The following is a 15,086-nucleotide window of genomic DNA, read 5'->3' on the forward strand; positions in this document are numbered from 1 at the left end:
CTGATTAAAAGTCAACTATAGTGCTAGATTCAGGGGGTTTGGCCTGACTTAAATCATGTACTTAAACTATGTTATAACCAGTCGTTGATTTGTTAGTTTTTAAGATGGGGGGATGGCCCAAACCCTGACTGAATTAGCCTACCCCAACCATATATTTAAGATATGACTGTGCATCTCACTTTCTTCATATGTTTTGCTAGAGGTGGCTTTATCCAGGGTTATATTTTCAGCAGCCAGACACTACTGAGTGACCATGGAAATATTGTAGGAATATTACAGGCAGCGGTGTGTCTCTATGATCCTCTCACTCTTCTGCAATGTCCCTACTTGTCACTTTGATCATCAAGGTGACACTACTCTATAAACTTAATTACATAGCCTACAATACAGCATGGGATTTGTATTTCAGCAGCCAGACACTACTGAATGGCAATAGAAATATTATAGGAACATTATAGTTATAAACAGTCAGGCTACTGATATTTCAGGCCATTGTCGGGGCCATATACTAACAGATTATAGATGAATAACAAAACTAATATATTCATCTAAACCACTCCTTTGCCCCTGCACTCTTTCTACTCTTAGGGGCTGGAGAGCGTGGATGGCATGTTAACAAGAGGGATGGCACCCCCCTCAAACCATCTACTGTTTATAACTAGTTACCCACATTTTACACTCACACTGCTGAATGAAGTTGGCACTCTGATGGCTGTATGAGCAGACAATACATCACGTACTTTTTAATTAAAGAAATGATTTTCATTTTACAAAACATTTTTATTGTACATTATAAATGTCAAAGTGTTAAAACAATTCTAAGCCAACAGCCAGAACTGCAGACTCAATAAAATATAATGTAAATATTAATCTCAAATGTCCAATGAGGTACAGTATAATTCTCATAGCACCTCACTCATTATTTAGCTTAACCTTAGCTCGAATGGCTGTCTTCTGGTGTGTTGAGTTAAAAAAAAAAAAATAGCCATGATGTCCATGGAAGGTGCATTATCCCTATTCCACTATGTAAGTGATACTGGCTGCGAATAAACTCTAAGTGTAATCCCTATTGCATAAGTTGTAGCTGTATATCTGCTGGAACAGTGCTTTAACCGTTACCCTGTCAACAACTTATTCATCATGGTACTGTAACAAGACTCCATACTGTTTGTAGACAATAACTGCTTAAACAAAATAAATAAGTCGTATGAAACAAATATGGAACGGAATGACGTTTCAGTTTCAGAAGTCTGCATCCAGAGTGAATTCACAGTCCATCACGCTCGACATAACCCCAAATCTCTGATACTCTGCTACTCGTTTCTCGAAGAAGTTTGTTTTCCCCTCTAGTGAAATGGACTCCATGAAGTCAAATGGATTTTCAGCGTTGTATACCTTGGATTTAATGACAGGAAAAAGCAAACTTAAAATAGAGTTCATCAACACAACCGCCAAATAATAAATAAAGAATATATAATTATGGTACTTTTTGCAAGGACTATGGCTTTGATAGTGAGACGTCATTATTCTCGACTCAGGGCTTCTCTGCTTTAGCACGACAGCTACCACAGTATAAAATCAATGAGTAATGACCATGTGGCTTTTATTATATCCATTTTCTGATCATTTAAATAGAATTACCTTGGCCAGTCCGAGGTCGGCGAGAAGCCGGTCAGCGACAAACTCGATGTACTGCTTCATCAGACAACAGTTCATTCCTATGAGATCCACTGGCAAGGCTTCTGTCAAAAACTCCTGCAACACCAAACATGACATGTTTATGTTTGCGCAGAACATGTATGACCTGTCAAGATTTTGGTCTTTCAAAATTAAAAGGGAATAGACTGTCAAGTTAGACAAACAAAGTAAACAGCGAGAAACAAGAAGACATACAGTAAGCTGTACACAACCATGATGGAAAATTTGCTTTAGTTCAAGGGTAGTTACAACAAAATTGGATTGACAGTGTGGGGATTACAGACATTTAAATTTGTAGTCCACCCTGTATAGGGAACAAAAGTAACTAGACAACTGGCTGTTCAGCTGTTCCTAGGGCAAGTGTTGGTTATTCTATTATTAGTTCATGCAAAAATCAGCTGAGAAATGGCCTTGAGTCGATGATGACATAGGGCAAAAAAACCCTGAATCACCCTGAAATGAGGGGTCTGTGTATAAAAATGATTGTAATTCATGCATGGTTCTCCCAATATAGCTGAAAGCCTCAACTAACAGCACATGCTGTTTTATTTCAAATCCATTTTGGTGGTGTACAGAGCCAAAATAACACTGTCACCGTCCACAAACAAATGGAAGTGACAGCACACTGTATGTTACAACAATTTTTAAGTAGACTGGGTTGAGCATATTCAGTCCAACGACTCCTGACCTGCTCAATGCTAACAGCTTTGGTGATGATGTCCTTGACCCGGTCCTCTGATGGCTTCTTCACCAGGTAGCTGTACAGCAGGCAGGCAAAGTTACAGTGCAGGCCCTAAGACACACATCAATATACAGTATGTGTCAGAATAGTTGAGATAAAAACAGAGAAAATCAGCCATCACACGGGTTCATATGCAAACTGTATCTATTATCTTTATCTATTATATATAGGCCATGCCTATTTGTGAATTCATCCAACCTCATCCCTGCTAATCAGCTCGTTGGAGTAGGTAAGGCCAGGCATTAGTCCCCTCTTCTTGAGCCAATAGATGGAAGCGAATGAGCCAGAGAAGAAGATGCCCTCCACTGCTGCAAAAGCCACAATTCGCTCACCTGAGGGTAACAAGTGTCAAACATACTATTTACTACAGATAAATTAAAGCTCCTCCGGCGAGGTGTCTCATTATTATTGATTTACAATATGATGTTTTTATTGTTATATTTTCCTCACCAAACGTGGATTTGCTGTCATTTATCCACTGGAGTGCCCAGTCTGCTTTTCGTCTGACACAAGGCATGGTCTGAATGGCGTTAAATAAGTGGTCCCTGAAACACACAGTTAATAACAATGACTTACATTAGTAGCTCTAAACATGTAGCTTCAATATTTTATTGAGACCCAACAATAAACTGAACTTGATGTTATTTGTTTTTTGCAGGTCAACAGGAAAAACACCATTGAAAACGAATGTAAAAAAAATCTATCTAAATTCAGTGGGTGTAAAGTGTAGGTAGAGTGTAAAATGAATACATCAAAAATACATGGAGTTTGAATACTTTTCTTGAGTAGAAGCCCTGAAATTTTTGTCTTCCTACTCTGTACATCGTTGGTGCATCAAAGCTGGGAATGCAACAGAAATCACCACAAAGTGGTGCAGACTTCGCCTGTGATGAACAGGTGCGAGTCTTACAGTTTGTTTTGAATCTTAAGATTAAAAGATATACAGAGAGAGTTATCCTAAATGGTTATGCGGTTGCTCCAAAGGCAATGAGGCTGAGGCACACAATCTTTTACCATGTAACCATTACAATCGAAAGCAATTAGGCCAATTGGATGCAACAATTTTGATGAATTAGACTTGATTTTATACAGTTTTTTTTTTTGCCTAAAGCTATTTCGAACTATTTTTGCAAGTCACAGAATATCTTGCATTTTGGTGTCACATACCACAGTGATATTAGATGAATTTACTAAATTCACCTTTTGTCAATTACCTTCTAGAATGCAAGTTTATCAGAGTCACTGAGCATCAAGTGAGCACCTGGCCAACAAAAACCCTAACAAACTAACCTCTCCTTCAGGTCCCGGATGTAAGTGTTGATGAGCATGCTGTACATCTCTGAATGAACAGTCTCTATAAGGATCTGGAAGCTGTAGAAGGAGCGCGCTTCAGGGACTTGTACTTCCTGGCAGAACCTCTGCACCTGTTAGATAAGACACAAACACAAAAACAATTCTTCAGCCAACACATCGTTGAAACTGAAGCCAAGTCTCTTCAGAGAAATATAAGATAAAAACAAAAAACGGTATGACAGCTGAGTGACATCCCTCTGGCCCTTCTCACCAGGTTCTCGTTGACGATGCCATCGCTTGCTGCAAAGAAGGCTAAGATGTGTGAGATGAAGTGTTTCTCCTCTGGTTTCAAACGGTCCCAGTGTGCCAAGTCTTTGGATAGATCAACCTGAAAGTCACATCAACAGTACACCAGTCTGTTTCAAGGATTGTTCACGTTTTATCAATGATGACAGACTGTGGTGGATGACAGTGTTTCTCTTTAGCTGTATCTGTATCTAAGTGTTTGTGGGAATCAGTATATCATTTCATATCATTTTTGTTACTTCACAAGTGTTCAATTCACCTTCAATAGACTGATACTAGGAAGTTTGTGTTCTCATCAAAATACATTTAACCAATAAAACTTATTTCTGTGAGCATTCTGTACATCTTGGAAGTGATTGTGGGTTTTTTCCCTCAAGACCCACCTCCTCCACCGTCCAGAAAGAGGCCTGTGCCTGCTTGTACATCCTCCAGATGTCGGGGTACTGGATGGGGAAGATAACAAACCGTCTGGGGTTTTCCCGGAGCAAAGGTTCGTCCTCTGTCTCTGAACCACGTTGGCAGTCTTTGTCTTTGAAGCCATTCTGAAAAAGACACCAGAAAGTGAGTAGACATATTTCCACTTCAAATACTGTATTTTAACCGGGTGGTTGTTTAATTACGACATTTGTTTCGGCAATAGACCATGGCGGCCAGCGGCCTTACCTGAGTGTGCCTTTAATTACGAAATAGGTCACTGCGCATGCGTACTATCTCGTAACTTCCAAAACAAAGGACATATCGCATTCAAACGTCCAATATGAGGCTTATTAGCTGGTTATAAGTTATTTTAGAGATGATCTCGTCACATTTCCTCAACAGATTAACACATTTTAACAACTTTTTCCTCTATGGTTGTGTTGAATCCGACATCTCCGTACAACGTCATTGACAATTAGCTTACATCAGCAGACAAAATGGGCCAGTGTTTACAGGTACAACATGTAACGAACAATTATTTTCAGTAACCTAGTTATTATCACAAAGCCAAAATGTCGATTATACACATCGAAGCTGAAACACATCCATTTAACCGGAGGATCCTCGGGTACACTGCCAATGCTTAATATTACTTTAGCTTACCATTCACATACTAGCTAGCGTTAGCTGAATTGAAGCTGCTCACCGATTCTTTAAGATGATCAGATTGCCCATTTATATTCATTACATCCATTTCCTGAGACATTTTCTTCACCGTCGGTGTCATTGAGTTTGGTTCATCTAGTTACAACTCCGTGGACCTCGTGGATGCAGCTGTAGCTCTGCTGGTTAAACCATTTAAACTGACTCCCACAGAGGTGTACAGCGCCTCTAGTGCTCATATTACACTACATACTACATTATAAAACCAGTCTTCATAGTAAGACGACGACACAGTTCCTGGAAATGACTGACACTTTACACTCACTATTACTACTAATGAGTCATTTTACTACTACCTTCTGTCATAGGGGAAGAAATGAGTAAACTACATACAGCTATTTGGCAAAGAAGGGAAACAAAAGTAGTGGTTCAGTGTGATAAATTCTTTTAATGAACAGCAATGTAATTTGATATCTTTGATACAAAAGGTATGCTTATAGATGTATTGTAAACATGGAGGTTGAACTTTGCATATAATTCCATGTGTTTTCAATGACAGCATGACCATAGTTTGACCAGAGTCAGAGCTGGATGTTGATGTGTGTGAGCCAACAAATCCAAACTGGCTACACTGGTATGTTGTGGATCCCCAACCGGAACACGTCATTTGTGCAGGCCCATGCGCAGTTTTGGCTCTTCAGCATAAACACTTGATGAAAGGCCATTGGTGGATCATCATCTACCTGTTACAGAAAAAAAAAAAGTTTTGTAAGCACAATAATGACAACCCAGAGTTCAACTTTTACCAATAATAATAAATACCCTCAGCTGTCTTTTATGAGTGAAATAATCAACATTCTGCTAATCAGCCCCCATGTGTGTAAATGCAACATCTCGGTCCAACAGATCAGGCATTAATGTCTTTTCTTTCTCCTTGCTCTTCTCTCTGCTCTGGCAGCAGAAATCGCCTTACAGTACTTTAAGTTGTTTAAAGAGAATTACATTTTCATAACAAGTTTGTTAACCATCAGACAAAGTCTTGCTTAAAATTATAGCTGGTGTTTCGACAGCATCTTATTCCATTCTGTAAACCCAACTGTATACATTTCACCTTCCTGAATATCACTTTCAGCTATAGCTTTAGCTGGATTTCATCTGATTTAATATTAAGTACTTAATTCATGGTTCTGATGATGTTGCTTATAACTATTCTGCCTTTTTCGCTGATAACACAGAGTTTACAGACTCAGTTTCCTGATAAAAGTTATCCACGATGGTCAATATTAGGCTCAGTGGAGTCAGGGGACCCAGACCAGAACCTTGTTCAGACTGCCAGCCCAAATCCGTCTTTTGGCATATCCAGATTATATCAATATCAATTTTAGGAATTCTAGACTGCAAAAAAACTTGAAATTTTGCTAATTGGATCCTAACCACATCTGGAGGTGGTTTGAAGTGAGATTCAAATTCAGATTTATAAGAATGAGTCTCAGTGTAGAAGCTCTGGCTGCTCAAATAAGACAACACAGAGAACTGAGGACAGTCACACTGAAATAACTGTCTGCTTCGCAACTTGACAGCGTGATTGTTTGGAGGGCAAGATGATGGATTTTTGTTTCTCATGCCAGCCAGTTGTGTCGCCAACAAACTCAGTGACTGACCTACATCGTATCCATGTCTGGACACAAAAATCTGATCTGATCACTACCAAATAATAATAATAATAATAATATTGCCTGCAGTCTTAAGATAACCAAAGTTGAATTATCTTGATGATACAGGCCCCAGGTGCAGACCCATAGTTATTAACAACAATGTACCAGCTTACCTTTAACTGCCCAAACACCATGATGAGGATACAGCCGTCTATCGTGGGTTGGAAGTCTTGTTCTGTGATAATGTGCTTAATAGTCTTGAAAGGCAAGCTCTGGATGGAAATGGATTGGAAACAATAGTATTAATGGAATATCCACACACAAACACACAAAAAGAGCTTTGGACTGCAAGCCTCAAGTGATTGGCTCTGCTCCTTCTTTTCCTTATTTACCAATTGCCTGTTAATGATGTTTTGTGGGGTGTGATTAATACAAACCAATACTTACTGCTAATTTGCTAGCAATGGCTTCCCTCCCTTGATAAGGTGATCCTTCCCATGTCAAACAGGCTTCAGGAGACTAAGTGAAAAAAAGGTTCACATCAAATGCATGCACACAATAATTTCTTTCATCTTTGAATCATAGCATTCTCAACAGTAACTTCAGCTGTGAATGTCAAGTGTGATGGAATCTGGTTCATCAGCGCTGACATCAAATGTTGATGTTTCACATTTTGACGTTATCTAAATAGCAATAATTAAATGGACTGAAAATAACTTACATATAGGTTACCCAGTTCCATCCTGTTGGTATTGTCAAACCGGCTGTAATATTCTTGGACAAAGCCCTCTCCAATGTTTTGCCATATTTCTTTGTTGCAAGCCATGTGTTAAGCTTTAGATCTGTGAGAGAGAATAGTCTCATCATTAGCAGTCAGACACACTTTATAAACACCACATACGTTAAAGTAACTCAGGAATGATGGTATGAAATAAATACTAGACATGGATTAGGGACACACAATGAATTGCAATATAATCAAAATTGCAATATGGCTAAGTGCAAAAAAGTTGCCATTTTTTGATAAAAGGTCAAATGTGTGACAAACAGCATTATTATGAAGTACTGGAGTACTGCAGAGATGTCCTGGCCTACAAAACTTGTTCTCCAGATGTGAGAAAACATGTTTGTTTGTTACAAACCTCAACAAATGTCCCATTGTCATATTTTTTTCAGTGAAAACGAAAATTGTGATGCTAAAATGATAATTCTCATATATAGAAATATCTGTCAAAAGAGTCACAACGTGATTTTTTACCATATCGTTCAGCCCTAATATGGATCAAGGGAAGGAAGGCAACACTTGCATCAAGTAAAAAGCTACTGAAAAGAAAAGCGTGTACTTTAAAACACCAATTTTTCTACTACTTACACAATCATAACAACTTCTCTGATAATAATTAAAAGCTCAGACTTAAAGTCTTGGTCCATTTTAATATAATCCATAAAAAAAAAACACATGAATTTCTGTAAATGAAGCTGCAAAAAACAATATCTTAATTCCTACTACTGCTTCTTACATGTCTATTCTGCTGCAGGTTAACTCCACCCTCATGTTGCATTGTGACCCTTCATTTAGCACACTACAAGTTAATAATTACAAGACAGAAAATGTCGAGTGTTGAAAGATTAAAATATGAGACCATTACAAATCAATATGACTGCATCCTTTTGTCAAGCTTCACGGTCTTCACAAAGTCTCAGATTATTCCAGATGCATTTTCATACAGGCATTATAAAAACATGGAATAACCGTCCCCAAACTATGAGAGGTTTGATGGTAGGTGCTCCATGAAGGCTGTCCCACGACCAGACCACCCACATCGTGAACAAAAAGTTAGCTTAACTATTGTAGTTACTATATTTTGTTAGCTTTCTCTCCTGTTCTGGGATATAACATAGTGTGAATATGAATAAACAGCTATGTTAAAGGGAAGTAGTAGTGCATTTCTGCTGTTGATTGTAACGATAAGTGAGATTACTCCAATGACAACAACACGAATTAAAATTTATATCGCTTAATTCGTTTTTATGAAACTAGCTAGTCGCACAATGACTTGACAGGACATCTCGATTTGTAACTTAACGTTAGCCAAAAGTCACGAAGCTCGGCGGAGAATAAACACAATTTCAGGTCCAGCAGAAGTCACATCCGAGCTAGAACGGGACTTGTGGAGGTCGGCTTGGACACTACAGCCAGCATTGAATGGCAAACCACCCCGTGTGCACTGTTCAACAGCGGGACCCACCGCCATCAACTAAAACGAACCGAACTTAAGGCTAGCGGTTAGCATTAGCGCACCGCTTCACTGGCGTTCCCCGGAAACGCTCCGTTAAACGTTGACTGCCGTTTTAGTCGTCGCGACAAAACCGTGTCACTACAGTTTGGGTACGTTGTTGTTGAGAAGCACCAAGCTTAAAAACAGTACTTTACCGTGTCTGTAAGTTTGAGCTTACTTTTTCAATCAGAGAGCTAAACCAGCGTGGAGACGGATCCAGTCAGCTCGAGGCTGAATAGGGTTCCCGCTTCCTCCGAGTCATGAGAAAACTGTGACGTCGCTCGCAAACTGACCAATGAAGGCCATCAGTTCGGTCAGAGTATCAGTGGCCCTGAGTTCAGCCTGTCAGGAGCGCTGCTTCCCCAACAGGACCAGCACTGACCAACATGGATGGTTGGATCTCAATACCTGCAAAGGAGGTGTGATGTGTAAACAGAATGCAGGGAAGGATGCCTAACCCTATCAAGAGGAGCAGTGATAGGCCTCATGCTATTATTAACCGAGATAAACTGAAGCTATGGCCAAGATTGAGGGAATAGAGATAGACCAGTGAATAAGGCTAACAACAAATGATGCCTATGAAAAGATAATACATGAGGATTATTATTATTTTTTAAACATAGACATTACACAGGTATGTTATATGTGTCTTCCAGGCCTATTTATTATCCAGATAGATCCAATATTTCCAAATGTGATCTACGAAAATACAATTAAACTGTAATAACTGAAAGCAAATGGTTAGCCTGAAACCATGTGGGGCAGTGTGAACATTTTATACGTCAGGCATTAAACATAAATTATTAAAAACTTTGTTAACTACAAGTATTTATGAATGGAGATGGAACAGCGCACTAACCAGCAGACTCAACAGAATGGCGCAGCTCCATAAAAACAAAACGGTGACGCAACGTTGTCCTCAATGCTGCTGTGTTACCATTGCTGTACACTCAGTTCTTGAAGTGACCAAGTCAATTTAACATCGTACAGAGCGTGAGGAGCGAATAACACAGGAAGTACAATGATCGTGTGGCTGTGCTTCCTGTGATCGAGTGTTCATGTCAGGGGCCAGCCCTGAGGGAAACAAACAGCAACGGGACATGCAACAAATAAATTGTCTCAAAAAATGATTACTTTAAAACATAAAAGAAAAATCTGTAAAAAAAACACCTTTATTTCTAACTATGTTGGCAAATAATGACTCATAGCTGGGATGATTTTATGATTGAACCTTGTTGGAAAGGCAAGGGCCACATCACATCTCTACCCTGAGGTTCTTCTGGTTATTGTTTCAACACTCAGTCGCAGCCGGCCCAAACTTTGATTCATCACACAGTCTGACTCGAGAAACTAACACAAATCATCTATAGTGTGCTTTTATTGAAAAGGTGCCATCAAAGATGGAGCCCCATATCAATGAGGCAACTGTCATCCATAGCCAGTAATGTCAGACTAGCAGTAAAGTGAGTATTTTGAAATGGAAGACATTAAATGCTTAACTGGATGAGATCGATATTGCTTGGGGAACGTGATAAGACATTAGAAATACAGATTAACTCATAACAGCGTGCAGGTCTTTACAAACACCATTAACAGGAATGTAATTTATAAAAAAGCTGGGTTAATTCATCATGTAGTACATCTTAAGATCTTTACACCTCCTCCAATTGTACCTTCTTTAGAGTGTCCTATTGGCAACAGAGATCTGACATTGTTTTTCTTCACAAATAGTGAAAACAAGACTGGCAGAAATAAGACCCATTTAGGCACTTTTAAAATCATTTTGCTACACAGTTCAGTGCTTGTTGCTGCCATGAAAACGACACTCAAAAACGCAGAAAGTCTTTGCGCACTTGACTTCCAGTGACTTGTTCAGAAAAGGCTACTATTGCTTTGTTGAGGCCACCGCACCAATAGATCCTCCTGCAATGGATGGCAGTAAAAGTTGTCTCTACAGTTTCACCCAACAGGCCTCTGAGGTTAGAACCAAGTTATGTGTTTAATGTTCTTGTGTGTCACTGCTCTGGCTGTGATGTGAAATAATCATCTGTCCGGAACACGCTGGGGATATCTTGGCGCTGTCGTGGTGCTGGTCTTCTTGGGCTGGCGGGTTTCTGTGAGTGAAGGGATACAAAATGAATTCTTATATCCAATAGCAACAACAACTGTTGTGCAGGATTTTAAATGTTCATCAGAAAGAGGTTTCTGTTCAACTCAAGCGGTTTCGCAGCATACTTCTCTTGTTATTTCATGATTGTTGATGACAATTCATAGTTACTGAGCAATCACACTGACAATGTACAACTAAAATTTAACAAATGTATGATGGAGCTCTCACATTTAAGAAGCCTGGGACACTCATTGTGCGGAGGATCTTCTTGAAAGCACCGGGTAGTGTTCCTAGTTCTCCCTCTGCCTGTGTGACCTGCTCATCCATCGCGTTGACATTGGCTCCAACCATCTTTACAAAGGCCTGCAGACACAAAGAATATTACCAGAAAAAGCTGCTTATAATGAGATTCTTTCCAACATTATTTGAGAAAAATACAGGAGAAGAAATCGTTCACACTGGCACATTCCAGTCACGGGCTTGTGGGGGTTACTGGAGCCAATCTGTCCTACACCCCTGGACGAGTCGCCAGCTCATCGCAGGGCCCTTTCTGACAAGGTGCCATCTGCACATCAGGAGCAATTTTGGCATTTAGTATCTTGCTCAAGGATTCTTCAACGTGTGGCTCGGTTCTGCCCAGGGGAGCTGGAATTCGAACCAGTGACCTTCTGATCGCTAGTCACCTGCTCTACCCACTGAGCTACAGCCTCCCCCTTTAATGGACAAGACAAACTCCATATGAAAGACAAAACTTTCCTCACTTCTTATTTTTATGTTTTGGGTTGCATCATCATCAGTGACTCAGTGGGTGTGAAAACTATTCGGACTTGAAAACAGGAACATACTGCACACCTTAACCAGTGTTCACTTCCCCTGTTAGAAATTGAAATGGTCAGCTAATAAAGATGACCTTATTTGTCATATCTCTCTGAGATTTTCCTCTTGTGAGGAGGACATCTGCACACACGTCCTGACTACATCAGGGTAAAACATAGGTTTCATATTATATTCATTTTAGAATCCCTGAATTTGCTTTGGAGACAAAATGCCATTTACTGGATCAAGAAACAAAACAAAAACACCAAGCTAACAAAACAAAATATTTTGTATAACGTGGTAGTAACCCCTTCAACCTTGCAAAGTTAAAATGATCATTTACCTCTAACTTATCAATTCTTCTGTATATCTGTCTCATTTCATCAGACTTCTGCTGGATTTGAGGTAGGTTTTCATTCACTATCTGGGAGGTATCATTACGGATCTGGAGGAAAAACACAAAAGGATGTGAGACAAATATGCATGTAATTCAATAAAAATGACATACTTTAATGTGTAACTTAGCGTACCATATCCAGCATTCCAACAAACTCATCTACTCTTGTCAGCATCTCTTCTAAGCTCTTCTCCAAACACAGGATCTACAGGAGAAATCATTAAAAGGAAAGGCTGTTAAAACATTACACACACACACATATTAATTATGTACACACCAAAGCTGCATCAAATGAACGGAGCCAGCTTAGGACTTATGCGTTTCTGTGCACGTCAAATCAAGTCACACTCGTTACAACTGGAATTCAATAAACTGTTTGAAAAAGGGGTCAGTCTGAATCACAGGGCCAAAACACAGGGGCCTTTGTCTTCCTACAGGGCCAGCTAGCTAGCTCAGCCTCTTTATAAATTGGTGGAGGAGTGACAGCAATCTGGTCAGTCAGCCATCATGAGTAAAGCTTATGAAATTAAGTCAGTTTCTACAAAATAAGACAATAATCACCCTAAGCTGAAAAAATCTTGTTGGTGTCTGTGACAGTATATCTAAATTTGAAATATTTGACTGTCGGGTGTACAGTTAGGAAGCAGAAGACAAGAGTTGTGGAGTCTTGTCACATGACTTGGATTCAGTCAGTCTTGAGGCATGAATGACTATCTTGATTTTAATACCAAAGTCACAAGACCTTACTTGAGCATTATATTATACAGTCTATGCATGAATTCTACCAGATCATATCCCTCCTGAGCCACAGAAGGCAATATACAATTGTGGTATTCCTCATGAATAATAAACTGAACTTCCTGGAAAACTGTGTATTAGTTTTGTGAATTTATGAGAGTTACTGTTATGGTGCTTAAAACTTTAAAATGACGTTAAATTTGGTGAAGTACTTAAGACTCAAACGTAAGAAAAAGATCTACAAGGGCACATTTATGCCACATGCAATTAATGTGGTCAACCAATTACAGTAAACTTAAGTAAGAATGTAAGCTGAACACTATGGGTATGAATGCATGACTGTTGTACAGTTAAGAGATCTTTGTTTTATTGATGTGTATTGTTTTTCCTTTTTAAAAAGGGGCACTGTAGTTTTGGAGAAGAAATTCAAACTCAGAATTTTAGTATTTACGATATTAATTAGGTAACAATACAAACTCAGAAATATTTATGTTTTCCATAACTGAATAAACAAGCTGTTGTCAGAGGAAAATAAGGTCCCCAGAACACCCTTTGAAGCTAGAAATGTGGCAGGGTCCACCACATATAAACTAATTAAAACAGTACGAAATTGTGTTGTCCTTTGAGGTCGGTTTGTTTATTCAGTCATGAACAAAGACACGTTGTTTATTTAGTTTGTTTAGACATAAAAAAAACAAATCAGTCAATGAAGGGCTTTCTCTTCTGATTCACATTTCTTCCCCAAAACTACATAGTGCACCTTTAATCCTGTGACATTAAGTTATTCTAAGCATTATTGTCAGGTAACACTTTATAATCTTTATAATCATTATGGTCAATTAAACTTTAGGTTATAGTTATTTCACTGTTAACAAACAATTTAACGCTTTATAAACCATTTATCAAGCAATTGTAAAGGTTTATAAAGATGTTTATAGGGGACTACTCAGTATTTACTAACCATTTACAAAGTATTGTAAGCACCATTCACAACTATAATGGTTTAAAAGCATTTCATTGCTTGTTAACAGTGAAATAGCTATTAACTAAAGTTGAACTCACTACAGATTTACCATTTATTTAGTTTTCTCATTATAAGTTTTACAACGTGTAAAGTACTACAAAGTGTAAAGTGTACACTAGTCACTTTATAGTCAAGACTTTGACACTTCTTGTAAAACAGTGACTTCTGGCACAGATGCCGTCACAGCTCGAACCAGTGGCGGCTAACCAGTCACGTCACCAGCTCAGTGTCGCCTAGCAACCACTTTTTTTTGCCGAGAAAGACTGCAGTGCTCGTTACTTGAACCGTACTATTACTTGTGTATGTTGCAGTGTGTACTACGCTACAGCGACTTCGTAAACACGCTAGCGTTCACTTAGCTAGCTAGTACGTGCGGTGCTCCACATGACTTCGTGAACACAAACCTCTTCTCCAGCTGTCGCCCTGATGTAGGAGGAGTAGCTGAGGGCGGTGTGTCTCAGGTCCTCTTCGTCCTGCTCTGAGAGGTTCTGGACGGCTGTCCCGGGCTCTGCTGCTGCTGCTGCATCGTTGAGACTCGGGCTCTGAGAGATAACATTAGCTGCTGCGCCAAAGCTGGGGCTCTGCGACACGGTCCCGCTGCTGAGGATCTCGCTCACCATGGACAGGCTGCTCGCACTTTGGGAAACAATGCCGCTGTCTCTGCTTATCTCAGCGCTGGACTCCTCCAAGGGAGACAGCAGGCCCACCCTGTCCACTCGGTGATGGTCCATGTCTCCTGTCTTTCTGAGCTACTGCCGTGTTTTGCCCTGTCAACTGACCGGATCACGTGTGTTGTGCAGCCGATGGTGGCTCATGAGGGTCAAAAAAAAGCGCAGCGTGCAATGAAAGTTGAAAACCCTTTCACTTTCTAGTCCACTTTACTGTGCTTTGAATGTCGAGTACATGTATGATCGAAGCAACTAAACATAAAACATTTCCAAACTCTAA

The 15,086-nt window shown here is 39.6% G+C and overlaps 3 protein-coding genes across 4 annotated transcripts; all 3 read right to left on the reverse strand.

The window, feature by feature from the left end:
* Window positions 1-739: 739 nt before the first annotated feature.
* On the reverse strand, window positions 740-5,285 carry rrm2b (ribonucleotide reductase M2 b). Its single transcript, XM_073463218.1, has 9 exons — window positions 5,163-5,285; window positions 4,423-4,581; window positions 4,005-4,121; window positions 3,731-3,864; window positions 2,891-2,985; window positions 2,639-2,772; window positions 2,387-2,491; window positions 1,642-1,755; window positions 740-1,395 (listed from the first exon to the last, which is right to left on the reverse strand). The coding sequence occupies exons 1-9, from the start codon at window positions 5,241-5,243 to the stop codon at window positions 1,243-1,245; spliced, it is 1,092 nt and encodes a 363-aa protein (XP_073319319.1). The 5' UTR covers window positions 5,244-5,285; the 3' UTR covers window positions 740-1,242.
* Window positions 5,286-5,547: 262 nt separating this feature from the next.
* LOC140993706 (nuclear transport factor 2-like) lies at window positions 5,548-9,318 on the reverse strand. 2 transcript variants are annotated; one of them, XM_073463220.1, is made up of 5 exons: window positions 9,232-9,318; window positions 7,496-7,616; window positions 7,222-7,293; window positions 6,948-7,046; window positions 5,548-5,862 (listed from the first exon to the last, which is right to left on the reverse strand). In XM_073463220.1, the coding sequence occupies exons 2-5, from the start codon at window positions 7,598-7,600 to the stop codon at window positions 5,746-5,748; spliced, it is 393 nt and encodes a 130-aa protein (XP_073319321.1). In that variant the 5' UTR covers window positions 7,601-7,616; window positions 9,232-9,318; the 3' UTR covers window positions 5,548-5,745. The 2 variants fall into 2 exon arrangements, with proteins under 2 accessions (XP_073319321.1, XP_073319323.1); XM_073463222.1 differs by having other exon boundaries at window positions 9,209-9,273.
* A 1,095-nt stretch (window positions 9,319-10,413) lies between these two features.
* Window positions 10,414-14,935, reverse strand: bloc1s4 (biogenesis of lysosomal organelles complex-1, subunit 4, cappuccino). The gene is made up of 5 exons (XM_073463219.1): window positions 14,543-14,935; window positions 12,510-12,581; window positions 12,323-12,424; window positions 11,392-11,526; window positions 10,414-11,167 (listed from the first exon to the last, which is right to left on the reverse strand). The coding sequence occupies exons 1-5, from the start codon at window positions 14,867-14,869 to the stop codon at window positions 11,069-11,071; spliced, it is 735 nt and encodes a 244-aa protein (XP_073319320.1). The 5' UTR covers window positions 14,870-14,935; the 3' UTR covers window positions 10,414-11,068.
* Between the last annotated feature and the right edge of the window lie 151 nt (window positions 14,936-15,086).

This window comes from Pagrus major, chromosome 3, assembly GCF_040436345.1.
Source record: "Pagrus major chromosome 3, Pma_NU_1.0".
Taxonomy (NCBI): Eukaryota; Metazoa; Chordata; class Actinopteri; order Spariformes; family Sparidae; genus Pagrus; species Pagrus major.